Source organism: Panthera tigris, chromosome C2 (assembly GCF_018350195.1).
Source record: "Panthera tigris isolate Pti1 chromosome C2, P.tigris_Pti1_mat1.1, whole genome shotgun sequence".
NCBI classification, from domain to species: Eukaryota; Metazoa; Chordata; class Mammalia; order Carnivora; family Felidae; genus Panthera; species Panthera tigris.
In genome coordinates this window covers 14,754,840-14,776,396 of record NC_056668.1, presented here as the reverse complement: position 1 = coordinate 14,776,396, position 21,557 = coordinate 14,754,840, and the positions used below count along the sequence as shown (strand labels likewise).

The 21,557-nt window shown below is 39.8% G+C and overlaps 1 protein-coding gene across 1 annotated transcript; it reads right to left on the bottom strand.

Moving 5' to 3' along the window:
- Positions 1 to 2,218: 2,218 nt before the first annotated feature.
- On the bottom strand, positions 2,219 to 4,251 carry CLDN8 (claudin 8). The gene has a single exon (XM_007075049.3). The coding sequence runs from the start codon at positions 4,120 to 4,122 to the stop codon at positions 3,445 to 3,447; it is 678 nt and encodes a 225-aa protein (XP_007075111.2). The 5' UTR covers positions 4,123 to 4,251; the 3' UTR covers positions 2,219 to 3,444.
- Between the last annotated feature and the right edge of the window lie 17,306 nt (positions 4,252 to 21,557).

Genomic DNA, 21,557 nt, shown 5'->3' with positions numbered 1-21,557 from the left:
TCCTGATCTCATATGTAATTTACAGAATTCTTAGAGGACCGCTATGGTAAAGAAAAAAAGCACCAAACACGTGGTGGGCATGAAGTGAAGGCTATATTTCTTGCGCTTGTCTGTTACTACGAGATCACAGATTCCTTGAAAACAAAAACATCCCTGGATCCCTGAAACTTAGCATACTGCAGCCTGAAAACTGTCTTTGCAGTGCAGGAGGGAGTCATTTGGAATACAGAATCGGTAGAAGGGGTGCCTAGCGTAGGCAGCAGGTGGTATAGTAAGAAAGAGGGGGGGGAAAGCTCTAAGCCCTAAAGTAAGGTATCAAACCACGTCCCCTGTGTTCTTTCTATTACTTTACTTTGTTTCTCTATAAAATACAGTATTAAAAAAATTTGGTTTAACATTTATTTAGTTTTGAGAGAGAGAGAGAGAGAGAGGGAGGGAGGGTCAGACAGAGGGAGACACAGAATCCGAAGCAGCCCCCAGGCTCTGAGCGTCAGCCCAGAGCCTGACTTGGGGCTCCAGCTCACGAACTGTGAGATCATGACCCGAGCCGAAGTCGGACGCTTAACCGACTGAGCCACTCAGGTGTCCTTCCATAAAATACATTATAAAGCTACATTATAAAACATGCTCAGCCTGCCACTAATCGAATCATTTCCTAATTCCAGTGCTTCTCTTTCACAATATGAAAGAAGCCCTTTGGCATGTGAGTTATTTTGGTTTCTGAACATTGACTTTATAATTGTTACCATACTGGCTAAAAACACTGATGTGATACAGTTTGCCATGAAGATTACGAGACATTTCCCTGCCTGTCGGTTATCACCCACTAAGGCATTTGGACCTACCTTATGGCAGTGGAGCATTTCTACAAGGATTATAGGGGGTGAGGGGCATTTTAGGAAGAACTGAGATAGGAATGTGGAGGGCGGCTGGGCAAGAAAACCCAGCAGGCTGTGAGTCTAGAGGACTTTCTTTCTCAACCAGGTAGGAAAGAGATGAGATGACAGTAAACATAGAACACTGGGAAAAGACTTCAAGAGGTGGCACCATTAGAAAAACTAGCAGTGTTATAATTGTGGTAGAGAAAAGAAGTGGAAAATAAAAATTGAGTGTGGGGCATTCAGGAGAGCTTTCTAGGTAAAAAGGGCATTGGTAAAGACCGGTATTTAGAGGATTGGGTTACTTCTCCAAGGTGCTCAGTTTTCCCTGATTTCGGCTCTCATGAATGGTTTGACCCAAGGGGCCAAGCATGCTTAGGATAAATTAGCACTTAGCTATTGCAAAATCACCAACCCCAGAAAAAAAAAAAAAAAAAAAAAAAAAAAAAAAAAAAAACAAAAAACCACTAGAAGTTTTCTCAACTAATACTAGATAAGCATGGCATTTTCACATACAAAGATCCGTTGATAAGCTGAAAGATGCTGAAGAAAATCTACTTTCCCTGAAGAAAAAAAGCATGAGCTGCGAAGTCACATGGTCCTTATTCTTTCTCCTGACTCTACTGGGTAATCAACGAACAATTCCCAGGTGTCCTCATCTGTGCATTGAACTAATCACATAATATTTGATGATATAATTCAGTAGAGGTCCAAATATAACTTACGCCCCTAAGACATTAGCCAGTATATTAATTGATGCTATTTCTCAGATGTAAAAATGTACTTAACTATGCAAAGTTTTTACAAAAACGACTTAATAGTGGCTTCATAGAAATGGCTTAAACATACATAATATTTACAGTGTATCAATTTGTTAGAACCTACAGCAGTATCTTAATACATTACAAATATATTGTCTGCATCAAAAATTAGTGTATGAATCCAGTGGCTATAATGACGAGTCTACCTTTATCTTTCAAATGTGGCCTCTTTTTAAAATTGAAGAGTTGAGGGGCACTTGGGTGGCTCAGTAGGTTAGGCGTCTGACTTTGGCTCAGGTCAGGATCTCACTGTTTGTGAGTTCGAGCTCTGCATCAGGCTCTGTGCTGACAGCTCAGAGCCTGGAGCCTGCTTCATAGTCTGTGTCTCCCTGTCTCTCTGCCCCTCCCCTGCTCTCGCTCTGTCTCTCTCTCTCTCTCAAAAATAACATTAAAACAATTTTAATAAAAAAATAAAATAAAATAAAATTGAAAAGTTGAAAACATTAGGGTTTTAAAAAACAAGTAAATAAATAGAAAAAAAGAAGAAGGAAAGACATCAAATTTATATAAAAAGCACAATTTATTAATATAAAGGACATAAAGCCGATATGTGTGGTCATTTAAGTTAGAATGTGGATACAAACTTTCAAATTGAAGTATCGGTTGCATCAACTTTGGGGGAGACTCAAAGCTAGAGTATTTCTATACCTCAGTAAGCATGAATAAAAAATAGAACAAGTAAAAAAATGTATCTTTGATGGGATCGAAATGACAATTTAAACCTAGTCATCTACACACACCTTAGGAGCAGGTGCAGCTTGCAAAGGACAACCTGGTTTTGTTCCTTTGGGGAGCAACTGAAAACCAAGAGATATCATTTTCCTATCCTGTTATTTATATTGAGAAATGCCCAAAGTCTATGGTCAAACGGCTGTTAAAATATTCACACACATATATGATTTCTCATCAAAATGCATCCTCCTCCTACCACAAAAACTTCAGGGGAAAAACAAAATTCCCTTTCCTGACGTCTTCAATGTTTCTCGGACTACAGTTTTATCTTTCTTCTCAGGATAGCCCTGGAAAAGCAGCCTGAATGCAAAGCTCCTGGACAACAGTATCTGCCTTTTAAAAGATATTCATTTAATATACAAGAAAAGAAAGGCCTCTGGGGAAAGAGGATAAAGGAGTTAGGATTTCTAGCTTGAAAAACAGGATATCAGAAAGCCATTTAGCTTCCTTTACACTGCTGATTAAAACCTCCATTTTAACCTTCCGTAGGAATCGCGCGCATTAATTGCTAAGCTGTTTTTACACAATTAATATTAACCTTCTTCAATCTTATCCCCGATTCCCTTGAAAAGCAATAGATGAGTTTTATTTATTCAGTGTATTGAATCAGTATTTCATTTAAAATAGAACCATATAAGCCTGTCTCTCTTTATGTGAGATACAGACACGCTGATCTCCATACACAACGCCGTGGCGTAGAGAAATCACACTTGTGAAACAAGACAGTCTTTAACAGTGTCATTTTGAAGTAACTGGCGAAAGACAAAGACGCATGAATCATTTTAGAAAACATGTTACTACACTTCCTAGAACGATCAAAGCACGGTGTGTGATATCTCATTCTGCTGAAATAGCTCATAGAAGCCTACATAGCCAAGGCACGGTTCCTGTAATTAGTGTTAGGCAGTTAAGAACGGCAAATCAATGTTCCTTTGGATTCCATTTTTAGAGAACAGCGGTCACTTTAGTCATTGGCATGGCTTTATCGGTCAAGTTAACGACTAGCCACCATACTACACATACTGACTTCTGGAGTACACGCTCGGTGACTTCTTTTCCACGTGATAGCTCTTTTGGGTTGTGCGGTGGGAAGGTACGGAGTACCTGTAGCTGCTGCTGTTTTCACCGGCACAGGAGACACAGCAGAACAGTGCCCCTCCAGCAATCAGCACCAGCGCCGTGGTCCAGCCTATGTAGAGAGCCTCTCCAAGCTCGTGTTTTTGGGCCGTCTCCACTATCGGGTTGTAGAACTCTCTGATGATGGAATTGGCAACCCAGCTCACAGGGATTAGCACCAGGAGACCTGTGACGATGAAGATGATTCCGGCCGTCAGCAAGATGTGACCCTTCACGTTCTCGTCGTCCCCGGTGCACCTGGTGCACTTCATGCCCAGGATGGCAGTCACGAAAGCCAGGCAGGACAGCACGGAAGCAGCACACATGAGCCCTCTGGATGCCTGCAGGTCCGGAGACAGCGCCAGCAGGGAGTCATAGACTTTGCACTGCATTCTGATGTTGGCTTGCCTCACGCAGTTCATCCACAGTCCTTCCCAGAAGTTTTCAAACACCACGATGTTGCTTCCAATGAAGGCAGACACTCTCCACTGAGGCATGATGGTGACGGCCAGCGTGCCCACCATGCCAACGCCACCAAGCACCAGTCCAGCGATCTGCAGGGCGTAGGTGGCCATTATCCTCCTGGATGGGTTTTATCCCACTGGACTCCTGAGCCTGCAGGGTTGCTCTGCAGCAGGTTTCTCTGTGCCTCAGGAGAGAACAAGTTTCCTGTAGTAATGAACCCGGAGCCCAGTGGTTTTTCAAAGAGCTTTCTGGCTACTTCTAGCTAGATTTAATCCAGTGTGGGCTGGCTGAGGTCCCCCCCCCCCCACCACGAGTGCGCGAGCACACACATTGACTAGGACAGGTAAACTTACAAATCAGGTGGGGCAACTTTCCTGGCCAATAAGTGGGGGGGGATGGTAACCAGGTGTGTCTAAACCGACAAGAGATACTTGGAATGACTGGCCCTGCACATAAACATTCTTTGTCCTCCGTTTTCCAAGAAGACAGCAGTATGTTTACCCGTGGGCATAATTATGAATGTTTGCACAATCATCGAGAAATGAACCAACCTCTTGCAAACATCAAAGGTGTACTTTGTACAGGTAATTCTGAAAGTCTTTATAAGAGCTGCTGTGATCAAGGTACAAAATAAAATATCTGCCTAAGAAGTTGGCTAGGACTGTCAAAATGCCAAAGTGAAAGGAGAGTAGGGGATTGATAGATTGCTCATACCTGGGAAACCACATTCTTTGGGACACATGTGATCCAAGCGGTTGATTTAATTTGTCGACAACTTCAAAGCAAACTCTACCACGGTGAAGTCAGGGAACGCATCGCACCACGGGACAAAATTAAATGAAAGTAATTAAATATACAAGGTTGTCCTCCTCCGTGGCACCGAACACATAGTGTTCGCTTTTGAGCCAGGAAAACTATTTATTGGTATTTTCCTGGTAATCTTGATGTGTAAGAAAAGCATTTGCAAAAACAGTAAATTCATCCACATGATTTTCTTATGTCGCAAGCACTCACAATAGCAGTGGAGGAAGCGATTGATAGGTTTAGCTAATTTTGTGGCTCTATCTTTGCTGCTCTGTCTTCTTAAACTGAAGGAACTAGAATTCTTCAGATGGTACAAGAGTCCTGCATCTATATAAAACACTGATATTTCTATATAAAATATTTACAGGATAAGCTGACTGGGTACACTGAACTGAATTATATTAGGTATTAATTAAACTGGTCTCTAAACTGTTTTTTTTTTAATGTTTATTTATTTTTGGAGAGAGAGAGAGAGAGAGAGCACAAGCAGGGGAAGAGCAGATAGAGAGGGAGACACAGAATCCGAAACAGGCTCCAGGCTCTGAGCTGTCGGCACAGAGCCTGATGTGGGGCTCGAACCCATGGCAAGGTCATGACCTGAGCTGAAGTCAGACGCTCAACCCACTGAGCCACCCAGGGGCCCCTAAACTAGTCTTTAATACCATGTCCACAGGGGGAGATAGAAGCCCCTAAATGTAAAGCAATTTGAACTGTCTCTTCTCAAAATAATGATGTTAACAATGGTGGTACTGAAATAAACATGCATGCTGATTTGGGAAACCTCCACTAGCAATTTTCTCTGGAGATTGTCTGGACTGTCCTGTCTTTTCAGATTTCAGGCTGCACTTTAATATTATCTTTACATCATAAAACCAGCCTTTTTTTTTTTTTTTTTTTTTTTTACAATTTTACTTCTTCCCTGTTTCCTTGCACTACCTGAAATCTGAGTATGGTGGAAAGTGTTTCTTGTTCACTTATTAAACTCTGAGACTTTAATGGTTCCAAAAAATCTGAGTAGTTTACACACAGGTTCTTGGAACAAAAATGGTGCACGGTAGGGAGGGGAAGAGGAAGATGCCTGAGTGAACTGTCTTGGAAAACCAAATAAAACAAAAAAAGTGGATGGTAGCCCAATTTCTTATTTTATTAGACTGGACAGGTTGAAAGTTAAAAAAAAATTAACACTAGATATTTACAGTAATTTCCTCACTTGTTGACCTGTTAAGGACTAAACCATAGGGTGGTCCTTATGCTGACAGAAATATCTAGCATTTCCTTCTTCAGGCTTGTATCCGGTACGGATTTGTGGTAGAGAGGGAAATAGGTTGATCTTGGAAAAATAATCGGCAATCCATAGTTAAAGAGTTGAAATTAAAACAGCAGGTTTTGTTTTGTTTTGTTTTTTTATCTTTAATTGCCAATCTGGGAAAAGGGAATGACTGACGGACTTGGAAAATGGAAAAGGAATGGCATAGCTTGTTGAATTAATGACAAACCAAATATAAATATATATACATATATGAGAATCAAATCAAAATTTCATTTCCAAGTCATGCATGACATATTTTTAAAAAAATCTTTGTTTACATATTGCTGAATATCCACATAAAATTGGGGAAATTTGAGGGGTGTCTGGGTTGCTCAGTCAGTTAAGCATCCAACTCTTGATTTCTTGATCAGGTCATGATCTCATGGTTTGTGAGTTCAAGCCCCATATCAGGGCTGACAGTGCATAGTCTTCTTGGGATTCCCTCTGTTTCTTTCTCTCTCTCTTCCCCTTCCCCTCTCATGCTCTGTCTCTCTCTATCTCAAAGTAAATAAATAAACTGTAAAAAATGGGAAAATTTGAGACCGAAACAGGAAATTACACATACGAGAGCCTCTGTCTTCATAGGAGGTGCCTCCCAGGTTCCCACTGATGCACCTGTTGGCTTTGTGTACTAGCAAACCTCTCCTCTCTTGAGCACCGAGCTTTACCAGGACGTTATTTCACACAAAAATATTTTCCTTATTTAAAAATATTAATACTTTACCACTAAAATTGTCCTGGCCAAAAGATTAAGATCGGAATGAGAAACCAGCCCTGGGCTCACATTAGAATAATTACGGAGTTAGCTGTCCTAGCAAGAACTAGCCCAGGGCATCCAGAGAGGTTTCTTATCACACAGTGATCCAGTTAACCCCATGATATTTTGAAATAACCGTGCCCTGAAGGTCATTGGAAATGAGAAAGACAGGGGAAAAAGGTAATACCAAGTTTGTAGGGACAGAGGGACCTAAATTCAGAGATTAAACAGTCCAGTTAACTGTTTACCTGCTTTTCTATAATATTATGTCTCTCTGAAATGACTAACTTGCCTGCAAAACTCAGAAAGCAATAATGGTTACAGAATAAACAGATTGATAACATTTTTTCTGTTCTTTAATTCTGAACTATACGCAACCTACATAGATTATTCTATAATCTGTACTTCCATTTCTATGGAAGAAGCAAAAGATTACCAAGATCCCATGAAAGAAACACACACTCATGTTGACTCACTATGCTCCCTCTCCAGAGATCTCTCTCTCTCTCTCTCTTTTTTTTTTTTTTTTGGTGTATATTATCAGAAGCATGATTAAGGTTTAGCAATTAAATTTACCAAATTAAATTCAGCCCTGATAACTATATAACACATGCAAATGCTTTCCCTTTATAAATGATAACCCACAATGTCACTGTCAGACTGCCCTTGGTTTTGTCATCCGTATTCCTGCCGCAATCTTCAGCCCACAATCCTTGAGTCTGGGGCTTCTATTAAGTCTTATCACTACTTGAAATAATCTTTGCTTCTGCCAAATAAAGCAGTTGCCAATTTCTATTGTTTTGTGGATTTGCTTTTGTATTTATTTTTCTCTGTTGTGTTGACAGTTTTCAACCGGTATTTATTTTTAATTACTTCTCACTGTCCATTAACTGTACTTGGCTGATCACCTTGTCCTGAGAAAACAAGTGAACGTATCAATAGATCTCTTTGTGTGTGGTTCCCCAAAATAATATTGTGCGTTGCTACATGTTCTTGAGCTCTCATCCTGTTTGTTCTTCATAATGACCAGCTGTTCATGTTCTCTGTTCTCAAAGTCCTGTATTGGCAGTTCCCTCCATTTCTGCCACCTCTATGGCTTATATGCAATCGCTCTGCTTAAAAATGAACTCCTTCCTGTATAATAATTATCTAGTGCCTTGGTCACTTCAGCCAGCGTTAACACAAATACACTCGACTGGGAGCTTAAATAACAGAAATTAATTTTTCACAGCTCTGGGTGCTGGGAAGTCTGAGATCAGAAGGCCAGATGGCAGAGTTCTGGGCAGAGCCTTTGTTTCTGGTATGAAAATGGCCATTTTCTTGCCGTGTCTGGCAGAGAGAGAGAGGTCTATTCTCTTTCTCTTCTTGTGAGGACACTGATCCCATCATAAGGCTCTACCCTCATGACCTCATCTAAACCCAATCACTTCTCAAAGCCCCTGCCTCTAAATATCACCACATCAAGAGGTGGGATTCCAAATATGAACTTTGGAGGGGAACAAAGCTGGAATCCATAACGTCTAAATACTAGCAAATCCAGTAAATTCAATCCATATCTGAAGGCTCTATTCTTATTACCTCAGGAGTTCTCTTTATTCGAGAACCCCTCCACAGCCCCCGCCACAAAAAAAAAAAACGCATAAACAAAAAATAGACAGTGGCAATAATAATTACTGAAATGTTTTGATCTTTCTTCTACTTTCCACTGAATTAAAAAAAAATGAAAATCTGGGCTGCAGTGAATTCTGACATATTTGGGAGACAGGTCCACATGCTTTATTGAGCATAGTACATTTGATATTCCCAGGACTGGAAATGTGGGGAAATGATTCTTTAAAAATTAAGCTATATATTTGATTTTGTGGGAATTAATGAGTAATTTCTGTGAACAGAATTGACATGAACGGCCCTAATTCTAATGAGTTGGGAAAACTTTTTAAGGGAGCTGGAATTTGTTAGTAATAATAAACACTGAGTATTAAATGTTGCCTGTGCCAAAGGTTCCTTATATGCACAACACCTTATGTTTAAAACATCCCTGGAAGGCATCAGCACCCTTTTCTAATTGAATACATTAAAACATAACAGAGATTGTGCTTTTTCTAAGCTTACCCACTTTTGCTTGCTAAATCCTCACAGCTGGAACCCAGATTTGGACCTGGGTATGTCTCCTATCTCCCTCCCAAAAACCAAAATAACAACAACAACAACAACAACAACAAACAAAACAGAGAAAGCTAATGTCTTATGATACATACAGTCAAAGTTAATGAAAACAACGAAATTCGTTCAGCACATTGGTTTTTCCCTTACCAGCACGTTGTCGAAAACCACTTACATGGCCAAGTTTTGTGATTTTTTTTTCAAATATCTAATACATGGTTATTTGCATTCTATTTCTTTTGATACTCTATTCAGAGATATTTTTACTGGGGCAATCACACCACTGTTATTCCTTATTTAGAGTTTCTGAGTCTCCACAATGAAGTCACCATTGTTATTCTTTTCTTACCAGTCTACCATTCTCATCCCCATCGTTATAGTTTCTTAATTACAGACTTGGTCATGGTACTTAGTGAACGATCTAACCGCTACTGAACATATTTTTGGCTAAAATAAGAATTAAAATTTTTTTTTAATGTTTATTTATTTTTAAGAGAAAAAGAGACACAGTGTGAGCGGTGGGGACAGGGGGGAGGGAAGGGGCTGAGAGAGTGAGAGGGAGACAGAATCTGAAGCAGGCTCCAGGCTCTGAGCTAAGCCGAGCTCAGCACTGAGCCCCACGCAGGGCTCGAACCCACGAACCATATCCATGAACTGTGAGATCATGACCTGAGCCAAAGTCGGACACTTAACCAACTGAGCCACCCGGACACCCCACTGGCAAAAATTAGAATTAAACAGTCAGTGCAATGAAATGAACAGCCTCAGGTATGGGTGTCCTCAGCTTATTGTAATACAGGTTAACTTCCCTTTGTGTTTTGCAGAGACATTTTAGTGACCCACAAAGGCGCAATGTCATTGTCACCTTCCTTAGTCCACTAGAATGTTCTTTTCAGCGACTAACACCTCGTTTACCGTTGACCAAAAGCCAAAATAAAAGCCAAATAAAATAGCCAAATAAATGCCAAAATAAAAACCTTTTTAAGTTGCATCAACTGCATTCCACACAGTTATTTTGGGGATTGTGAGAAAAATTTTTTTAATCTATTTATTCCCTATAATAATCCTTTCTGTTGAAATGTAAAGGATAATGTGCACCTTTGAATGATGAGAACGAAGGGTCTATGACAGAATTGAGACACAAAGTCATCCTCTCCCTTAAGAAAGGAGATAAATTTCTGGCCTGGTGGAGACCTCAAGTAGGACTAGAAATGATAGCAGGTATTATTATTAAATAGGATAGCAGGTATTGGATAAGGCCAAAACAGAACATGTGTCATAATTTTATTTTGAATCCATAGCAATTCACATCAAGTTTAAGTCAAGTTACTTACAAAAAGGAAAAGAAAACTACATGTAGGATCATATCATCAAATATGACTTGATATGCCTAATACAATATATTTTAAGAAATCCTACTTTGGGGAGCCTGGGTGGCTCAGTTGGTTGAGCATCCAACTTCGGCTCAGGTCACCATCTCGCAGTGTGTGAGTTCAAGCCCCGCGTCCAGCTCTGTGCGAACAGCTCAGAGCCCGGAGCCTGCTTCGGGTTCTATGTCTCCCTCTCTCTCTGCCCCTCCCCTGCTCATGCTCTGTCTCTCTCTGTCTTAAAAATAAATAAACATTAAAAAAAAATTTAAAAGAAATACTACTTTAACACTATTATGCTAATCATGAGAACTATCTAATAATTAAGTTGTGTTAACAATTAAGATTATTAAGTGATACAATTAATTCTATGATTTGAGCCTCCCAACCACCTTATTAGAACAGTGCTATTATCGTATCAATTTTACTGAGGAAATTGAGATGTACAAAGTTTAAATAACTCTCCCAAGGGCTCACAACTCACAGGTAGAAAGGCCAGTTGAGGACTCAAGCCTTCAGACACCTAAGGCCATGCTCTTAATCCACTATATCATAGATCTGGCTCTAAAGTTAACTCATTGCTTCCATGATTTTCTAGCTTTATCCCGTGCTGTTCTCTGGAATAATGCTCCGCACACTATGGGTTCTCAACAGCATTTTGAACAGGATTAAGAGAAATAAGTTGTCTCTATTTTCTACAACAAAAGCCATTGTTCAATATGAGAAATCATAAGATGGTAATTTATGAGTGAAAAGGCCACATACATAGAACACACACACGCGCACGCGCGCACACACACACACACATGACCTTATGAGCAAACAGTGAATACAGGGGCACAAAAAATGAGTTGCTCTTGTAAAGTTGGAGTTAACAGGACAGGGAAAAGTAATTAACCAGGCAAATAGAGCTAAGCCATGTTACTGATTAATTTACAAAACAATTAACTTTCCACTTAAAATTCAAATTAAGATTCTGTCTGCCTTAGGCAACCAGTGTTTGCAAATTTTAATGGGGTTAGACATTAAGTGCCTTACCTAAAACAACTTCAGATCACATGAGTAAGAATATTATTGAAACAAGCCGTGCATGATATTCTTGGTTTTTAGTTATTTTTTTAAAAAAGACAGAAAATATTACAATATATTATGACATGCTGGACTTACTAATGTCTTTTCAGTAGAATATGAGGAAAAGTTGAAGTTGTACAAATTCTTATCTCAAATCTTTATAGGGATTTTGTAATTTCTGCAAGATTTTCAGAATGATGTCTCAAAATATCTGTGGCACATTTCCACTATGTATAGGGCCCCATGATGGACTCCTGGGATCAAGAAATATAGATCATATCTCTGCTCTTTATGATTTTATGTAAGCATAGCACTGAGCAGGACGTAGGAGAAAGAGCTGCTGAGCCGATTAACTTTGTCGTATTAAACCAAATGATCAATAATAAAAATAACTTCAGTCTATGATCTTATAGTTTTAAAACTACCAGATTTGGCTGTCCTAGCATGATATAAAAAAAAGCACATCTCCCACTTTGTTTTAAAATGTTTATTTTTTAGAGAGAGAGAGAGAGGTGAGGAGAGGCAGAGGATCCCAAGTGAGCTCTGCACTGACAGCAGAGAACCTGACAAGGGGCTCGAACCCAAGAACTGTGGGACCATGACTTGAGCAGAAGTTGGATGCTTAACCGGCTGAGCCACGCAGGCACCCTGGTCCCCCAATCTTTTATGCATAGGTCAACTAGAAGGGGTTTCAAGGACGCTACCAAATATTTCTTTTGATCTTTTGGCAAAGCAGCTCTGTTTTTATATTCTTATAGTGTTACTGCAACACGGCGGTCTCCGGTCTCCACAAGAGCAGGAAACTTGCCTTGCTTTATATTCTCAACGTTCCCCCTCTGTTTAGACCATAAAAGACACTGGATAATTGTGTGTTGGATTGAGTCACGGTCCGAAGTTTGGTGCTGATCTGGTCGGTAGATCTCGCTTTGTTTCATGGTAAGACATTGCTCCAATGATCCAAGCCGTCCTTTTCACCTTAAAAAAGCACACTGTTAACCTCACAGACAGGTGAGAAGAAGAGCCTGTGTTTACCCCCATAAAAAAGCAGCTCCAAGGCATTTGGAACCTTTTAAATGAAACCAAACAACCCTAAAAGCACCTCCAAGAGCCTGTAAACATTCAACAGAAGCAAGTCAGCTATCCCAGGTAGTCACAAAGCTTTCTGGATTCATTCAGCCTGTTTCCTTCCCCTTCTCTCTGACCCTTGTTCTTGCCATCTTCTTTGGGATTACTACTACAGGGACCTATGTGTGATTATGGGACTGGCTTCTGGAAATCTGTCTCAGATAGTTTCAGCTAGTCCTCTGGGCTTTCACTCAGCAACAGCACTCTATCTCATTCCTTTTCACCGAACTGGTTGGTCCCACCCGACCAGGCCTCCCTCCACGTCAAGAGCTTGGAACAGGAAAGGGTGTCTTTGTGCTCAGCAGCAGAATGAAACGTTAGACCCAAAGCAGGTCTAAGTGACCATCTGCCCACTCATTCTGTAGATAAGGGGACCAAAAATTCCAGGACGGCAGGAAACATCTCTGTTGTACCCACCTTGTATCGAAAACTCGTATAGTGCCTGATACATAAAAAGTGCTCAATACTTATTTAATATCACACAGATAGTACTGAAATCCCTATGCCCCAGCTCTTGATACTTCCTTGGTGACCCTGGGTAACTAGGATACTGAAGCCAAGAGAACTACCTATTGGTTATTCATGTACTTGTCTATTTTTGTTTGTTTTCTCCAATAGAATGTAAATGCTATGGGCACAATGACTTTGTCTTGTTCACTAATGTCACCTCCAACTGCTAGAACATTACCAGGTTCATGGGAAGAACTCTGGGAATTGTTGATAAATAAATAAATAATGTAATTAAGAAAAAGCTCTAAGAACACAGAATTTTGTTAATCCCCTCCATGTACATTACATAACTTTTTCAGATTTTCTTGGGCCAATACCTAAGCAGAAAAGAATCTAAAATAATACTCGTCTTTGGCTCTAACAGCTTCTCACTAAACCCTCTAAGACATAAAAATAATGTCCCAGTGGACCCGTGTATTTTCTTCAGCTTTCATCAGGTTTCTTAAGTGTTTTCTGTGTATCCACTTCCATTTTTTTTTATTTATTCTACCTCCTTTCTCTCTTCTCAGTACACAGTTCCCCATTTTTCTACTGCTTACTGTGATTAGTGTAACACTCTTCCAATAATCGTGGCAAATATTGGTGGACTGGGAGCCTAGGCTGTCCTTTTTGTTTAATATGTAATTTCAAGGTACCAAGGAATTATCAATTATAATTATTACACTCTACATATACCTACAAAAACAGAAGAGAAGATACAGTATAGAATATTCACTAATGTATTAAAAATGAATTCCCTTGTAATACGTATGTTTTTACATTTTAGAAAGAACTCATATGTATATTTCATGCATTCTCTCATTGGAAAAGTGAAATTTATTCCCCTACTACTCTTTAGGAGTTGTTCTGATATCTTTGGAAGCATTCATTTTCTCTGATCATATGGGTGGGGACATAAAGGAATGACTTTCAGACGGTACTTTGCAGACTCTACGTTGATTGAATTCTGTACATAAAAATATGTCCATGTAATACAAAAAAAGTACAATTTTGAATGTAACTTCTATCTAAATTCAAATACAGCTCTTACACTCAAGATCAGATTCAATTTAAATAACATTTATTGATCTTCTAGCACATGCGAGAAAAATTACATGTATGATTGTAATTGAATTAGGTTATTCCCTAATTTGGAGATGGAAAATTCCCCTTCGGCACAGATTCTAACACACACACACACACACACACACACACACACACACACACACAAGGTCTTCTAGTCGTGCAAGTTTCACAAAGGAAGGACATTCTCTTCTCTTCACAGAGCAATTCCTGTCCTTGCCTCGAGGAGCCTATGGGTTACTCAGGGGAGAATAGTTGCTGTGCACATTTACAGCCACCCTGCCCGTCAATTGTAAAATCATAGGACTTATCACATGGGGTCCCAATGGCCTGCAGGGTCTGGGATGAGAACAAAAAAAAATGAAGCAGGACAGCTGAGGACAGTGCATGCTCTCCTAATGGAGCAAAAGCTATTCAAGTCCAGGTGACATTTGCCACATGGGAGTGCACCCTAGTGTTCTTAGAGCTTTCCATTCTTACAAAGTCCAAAATCTGTTTGTTTTTTTTTAATGAAATTCTTCAATTTTTAACACTGCCAACAGTATGGTGGCTGAACAAAGCGTATGGAACAAATGTGGTTCCAAGTTTGCCAGTTTCTCACTACTTGTCAGGACCCAGTGACCCCTAGGTATCAGTTGCCATCAAAGAAAGCTCCTTACTTGAGTGGTCACTGACCCCTCCCAAGGTTTCGGTTTCTCCGCCAACACTAGGGAAGCAGAACCAGCCTCTATGGAATGTTACAAGAATTAATGGTCCCGTGAAGGACTTAGATCTTGGATAAACTGTACAAATAAACATTGTGATCACTGATGTTGTATTTCACCCTGAAGAATAGCACTGCTTGTCTTGAGCTATGGTAATCCAGTTCTGCATGTTGCACAAACATAGTAGAGAACAAAGTAGTTACAGCCATTTGCTATCAACTTCTATTTTTTTTCTTAAATAATTCACTTTCTTTTTTTGATGCTTTTTTATTTATTTTGTGAGAGAGAGTGAGCAAATGCACATGCAAGTGGAGAAGGGCAGAGAGAAGGAGAGAGAGAGAGAGAAAGAGAGAGAGAGAATCCCAAACAAGACACCCAATGTGGGGCTCGAACTCACAAACCGTGAAATCACGACCTGGCCTGAGCAGAACCCCAGAGTGGGACACTTAACTGACTGAAGCACCAGGTGGCCCTAAATAATACACTTTCAATTTATTTATTTTTAAACTACCTAGAGCAATTGGAAAGGCTTCAAAAGGAAATGCAAATCTGCTTTCAAAAACAGTCTTCATTTTCCAAGGTAAACAAGAATTTATGAACTGCTCATATTAGTTTTTCCACGTCAAAGAAATTGTGGGGACATGAAATGCTGTTTGAAATATTAGAAAAGGGTATTGGTATTAGAAAAGGGTATGTGCTCAAATTCTCTTATGGAACATGGCATACCAAGCTTCTCACTCCCCAAATGGCACTGACTTGCCTGGTGGAGAGATACCAATGGATGAGAACTCCTCTGCTGATTTTCCTGCTGTTTTATGATCCTTGAAACAAGGAAATAGCTACAGCAAAACTGGCTTCTGTAGATTTGCCTGTTCCCGAACAGAAATGCTGTTTTGATAATATTGTTGGTGAGACAAAATCTATATTTACCTGTGGCAATGGATTGCATGCCTTGTTTTGCTGGTTCTACCAGTGCTTGGGAAACAGAGGTGAATGTCACGTGTTGTTTACACTGGTAGCACGAGGTATGCTTGATTACTGGCTTCATTTGCATTCTGCGTCTTTGAATAGTGCGCAATGCCTATTGACGGAGACGTCTTCCAGAGAAATAGATCGTGCACTGTTGAACCGGAAACATAAGCGTGTGTCAGATAAATAACACAATCCAATCAGGTTCATCGTCCAGTGATTTTTTTAAAAGCCTTCTCTCAAATATTATATATGAGGGCAGTAAATTAATCCAGATCTCCTTTCCCCCACGAAATGTCATTGGACAGGTTTGGGGTTATTTAAATCTGGCTAACTGCATATCTGGCTCCAAAGGGTTGTTGGGACCTCTGCCTTGACTGGAGACAATTGTGTCCATCACCTAAGTTATACCGTAAGTGTGAATAGAAGATGTCCACTCTTGGGTCAGACAAACAAAGCCTGGTTTAGCATTTCAATTCAGAGCACTGGGTAGCATTGCTTCCTGATACGTATCAACTCGAGAAATAGATACTCTTCCCCCAAGTGCAAGAAATGTCAAATCCCGGGAAGATGTTGGCCTTAGAAGAACACATATATTATATGGCTACTTTCACTTTATGATAACATGATGTTGGTATTAATTACGCATTTGAAAAGACAAACAACAAAAAGTGTTAGAGACCAAAAATAAAACAATTCTTAAGCTCTTCCAGTACCATTTGTCACATGGTTCAAGATATGAAATATCCAGTCTTGGAAAGACCGTTTAAGAACTGTTAAGACTGTTTAAGATAGTTTAAGAACTATTTTTAAACCTTGCCATCAATGTATGAATATTAAGGTAATTCAAAACTCAGATAGCAACTTCAAAGCAGAGCAAATATGAAGACATTTTTTTCTGTTTTCTCCTACAATAAAATTGCATGGCATAATAAGAATGCTATCTACACTATCTGGGCTTAGGATCAGATGTATTCCAAATAAAATTATTCTCACAGGACTCATTTATTTCATAGTTGCCATATGGTCATGATGGCCATCAAAGGGATGATACGAACTCACAGATAAGAGTACACTGGGATTAAATAAACTGAATTTCATATAGTCAACCCTGACCGTCCTAGCAGTGTTGGAGAAGTAATGTGGGCTTACATTTTCATTCTCAAATCACAAACCTAGCATGTGTTGAAGTAGCTGGTTATAAGTTCATCAAACTACCAGGTATACTATTGTTATTCTTAAAAAAAAAAAAAAAACAAACAGGGGCTCCTGGGTGGCTCAGTCGGTTAAGCCTCCGACTTCAGCTCAGGTCACGATCTCGCGGTCCACGGGTTCGAGCCCCGCGTCGGGCTCTGGGCTGATGGCTCAGAGCCTGGAGCCAGCTTCCGATCCTGTGTCTCCCTCTCTCTCTGCCCCTGCCCCCTTCATGCTCTGTCTCTCTCTGTCTCAAAAATAAATAAAACGTTAAAAAAAATTAAAAAAAACCCAGAATTATTAAAATGCATGACTCAATTAATATTTGAATTTATGTCTCCTCTTTTTTTTTTAATTTTTTTTAATGTTTATTTATTTTTGAGAGAGTGAGAGAGAGAGAGAGAGAGAGAGAGAAAAAGAATGCGAGTAGGAGAGGTTCAGAGACAGAGGGAGACACAGAATCCGAAGCAGGCTCCAGGCTCTGAGCTGTCAGCACAGAGCCCGACATGGGATTTGAACTCACGGACTGTGAGATCATGACCTCAGCCGAGGTCAGACGCTTAACCGACTGAGCCACCCAGGCTCCCTATGTCTCCTCTTTAAAGGTGAGCCTTGGACAACACCTTGATTTGTATCCGGTAATGAGTAGGTAGAATTGATGAATCTTAGCTCCAGAGAAAAGGCTGCTGCCTACTGAAAAATCACAGTTCTTGGAGCCCAAGGGCATTTCCTTGAGAAAGTGTACCGCTATTGTAGTCATTAATGTTTCTAAATGATATAAAATGAAATTTGAGGTGTCATGGTCTTCTCTCTGGTACTTAAACTATTTAAAAAAGGGGGGCCATATGTAAATGAGAGTGAAGGGCAAAGGTGTTTTTTATGTACGGAGAGTCAACCATAGAGTGGGGGTGAGGAATGAGGTGATCGGTAACTTCCACCACTTAGGACTGCTGAAACCTACGATTTGCCAGATGCTTTAAAAGAATTATAATATTAATCCTTGTGACATCCCTCCAAGATAGACATTATCTCTACTTTCCATGTTAAGGAACTGAGGCCCACAGAGATTTAACTATACAGTTACATGAACTCTATATGACTTTGTTAGAACACCAACTGACTTTTACTTCCTCCCCAGACTCCACACTCTTTCTACTTCAGTACACCCAGGCTCCGACCTCAGTTCGTTATAAACAAGCACCCTGAGTAGAATATGCCCTTAAATATTACGCACTCAACTCAATGTCTCAATATCAAAGTCTTAGACAAGGAATGAAGTAATTAAAATTACTTTAAAAAGTATTAAAAATTGTCTACAAAGTATCTGAGTTTTCGATTATGGTCAAATGTGAAGGGGGAAACTCTGTTGGTGTGGTAAAATACAAACAGATACAAACGTAGAGAGAAATGGGAAGAAAACACGAGACTGTGAGAATAGAGATCACAAAAATATAAGCAAGAGAGAGCAAGTGAAACAGAGAGAGAGGGGAAAACATGGAAGCATGAATAGACCAGAAGGAGGCATAATGCAGTTTACCCAAAACCTACCAGCCCTGCTCTAGTGTGTCTTCCTATACTGACAAGGTTGAAGTGTGAAAAATTAGATTGGACACAGTGCTTTTTCAGGTTATTCTGGAAATGATTGAGGTTCCAAAAATTAAATGAACTTGTGTGAACGTGTCTGGAACCCAAGTTACGTACGAAGAGAGCAGATGGTCACAGCATATCCTTTTTGCCGGCATCGGTAGTGATGTTCCTGAAGATGTATTTGTGGTAGTGACTCACTAACATGGAAAGAAACTTCTAGATACTTCAAATTTCACAGCATGACAGAAGTGGTGCCTCCCTTGGTGGCCCATATTTGCTTTGTGGTTCGGGGGATCATTCCTAAAGCCTTAGGCTATAGTCTGTTTGTTTCACTCTATGCAACAGTCCTGTGAGCTGTTTCTTTCTTTGGAAATATTCCTCTGTAGACTGACTGGTATGGATTTGTGAGCCTTCGGTTATGAATTCTGACTAATACAGAGGGATGAGAGGTAAGTTGGGTGGGATAAAAAGCAGAGAGATCCTTTAGTTTTCAATATCAGTGTTGTTGAGTGGGATTGTGAACTTGTTTCCCACTGAGTTTTGGAATGTTGACAAATTAATCTCTGTTCATGAGGGCTCTTTAGCCTATAACGTTTTTGTGGGCTCACTTTATATGTGGTAATGTTCGGTGAACAAATTCATTAGGACTCGTCAATGAGATCCACATCTTAGTCATGTAAAATCAAATCAGTACGCCAAAGTTCCTTATTACTGGTGGACATTTAAAGATTGGTAATTGCTTTTATTTTGTTGTGCGTTGTTTCATTTATAAAGATCATTATGCAATCAACTGGTGTGGGGAATACATTTAGGAATTCCCTGAACTTGCACCAATGGGTTAACAAGGCATAAAGAAATAGAAAGCCATAGGATGTATGCATCCAAGATTAGGTAAAACAGATTAGGTAAACAGGGCAAAGCCCCCACCCCCACCCCCAATATAGGACAAAGATATAAGAATAGAAAAGTCTCAGGATGAAAGCATCCAAAATAAGGTAAAAAGATTAGGTATTCAGGGTGGAAACACCCCCCAATTTAGTACAATAGCAGAAAGTTGCTTTCACAGGAAATAAGGACCCAAATGGGTAAACAGGTAAACAGGGCTATAGACAGCAGCAGGGTGAAATTGCCCAGAGCAGAGCTAATTAGCAAAAGAAAGGTGTCTTGTTGACCCTGTGGTAGCATGCTTTGTCTTTCTTGTCCCCTAGGCAAGTTTAGGTAAATAGACATGGTCCTCTGGCCTGCTGTAAACAACCTTCTGTCCAGCATGGGGATTTTGTTTTGTATTGTCCCAAACCCCTAACACCTCACATCTTCAAAACCCCCTTTCCTCCACACTTGCAAGCCTTCTGATCCTAATAAAAGTGAAGCAAGGACCTTTACTGGGGACTCTTGTCTCCTCCTGGACATTAGCCTCTCTTGCATTTCAATCCTGTGCCTGCTCTCTTGCTGGACAAGAGAGAACTCCAGACCCAGAGTCTATGACAAACTGGTAGTTTTACTGGGAATAGACTATCAGAAAGGAACACGATTGAGAATAGCATGCCAATGTGAATTCACAGTCCGTTAGAATGAGTAAGGAAGAGCTAAGTGCAGTCAGAGACAGAAATAATGAGTTTATGCCAGCCCCATGATGTGGAGGGAAGAAGAATGGATTTAACAATATATCAAGAAATAGAAATACACCAGATGAAATAAGCTCATTAACAAATGGCTGGATAAAATGAATGGAGCATGGGCTATATATTATATATGTGTGTATATATATATATATATATATATATACATATATATATGTGTGTGTGTGTGTGTGTGTATATATATATATATATATATATATATATATATTAAGGTAAACAGAAAAATCATTACAGGTCCATTAAAAGAAAAATACACACATGAAAAGAGAAAAGAGAAGAGAAGAGAAGAAAAAATTAAGAAGGTGAAGAATGCACCAAGATTAAGGACTGGGAAGAGCTGCTCTCTTCAAGTGATATGTAAAAGGAAGGGTCTAAGCAAATCCTCATTAAAAACTCAAATTCTTCAAGTTGAAGTCAGCATGTTCTTCTCTTGGGCATTTTGCTTAAAAAAAAAAAAAGGATTTCCGTGGCCAAAATACAAGTGTTTTGGAAGTTCCAATTTCAGGTGCTCAGTCACTCCGTGCAAATGAATTAAAGTAGATCTCAAGTGAAAAAATCGAGGTCATGTTGAAGTCAACAAAGTCCCTGGCCATTCAACAACAGTGGTAATGGCTGTGGTGATAAAGGGAGAGGATTTACCCCTGGGAATATTGAACAATATGAAAAGAAAAAGAGCAAGATTCCACCCTTGGACTAGTTACAGACACAGTAAAAGTCAATAGGCCCTGAAAGTGGGTTAATATGCCATAGAATTTGGCTTTATGGTTTTATGGTGTGTGAATACCTTTAATTATGGAGAGAGACTGCTGGTCACGGAAAGGGTGAGGAATGAGGAAAGGAGCACAATGTTCATAAAAGGGCGCACCTCTCAGCTCAGGACGTCATGTGATTATGTGACTCTTCCCACAGCTGTTTTCTTGGGTGCAAGCTTAAGCCTCGTTGCCCCTGTGTAAGCCAAACAATATTACACTTGGTGTGAGTTCACACTGACACTCAACTCACTTTTCCCAAGAAGAGAGTTAATAACATGACGTTTAAATTATCACTCAGTGCATCTGGGAAGATGATGCCGTTCTCACTTCCCAGCAAGAAGGAGGCTTTTCCCAGAAAAGGGACTTTATCTCAGTCACTTTCTCATGGAGAGTAGATGGATACTGATTCTCATGAAGAATGTGGAAACAATAGATGCAGTTGAGGACGTCATGTTGCAACCTTGGCAAGGTGAGAGTTTTTCAGAGATATTTGAAAGGAGAGACATTTTCTGTCTTCTGTCTCCCTGTTAA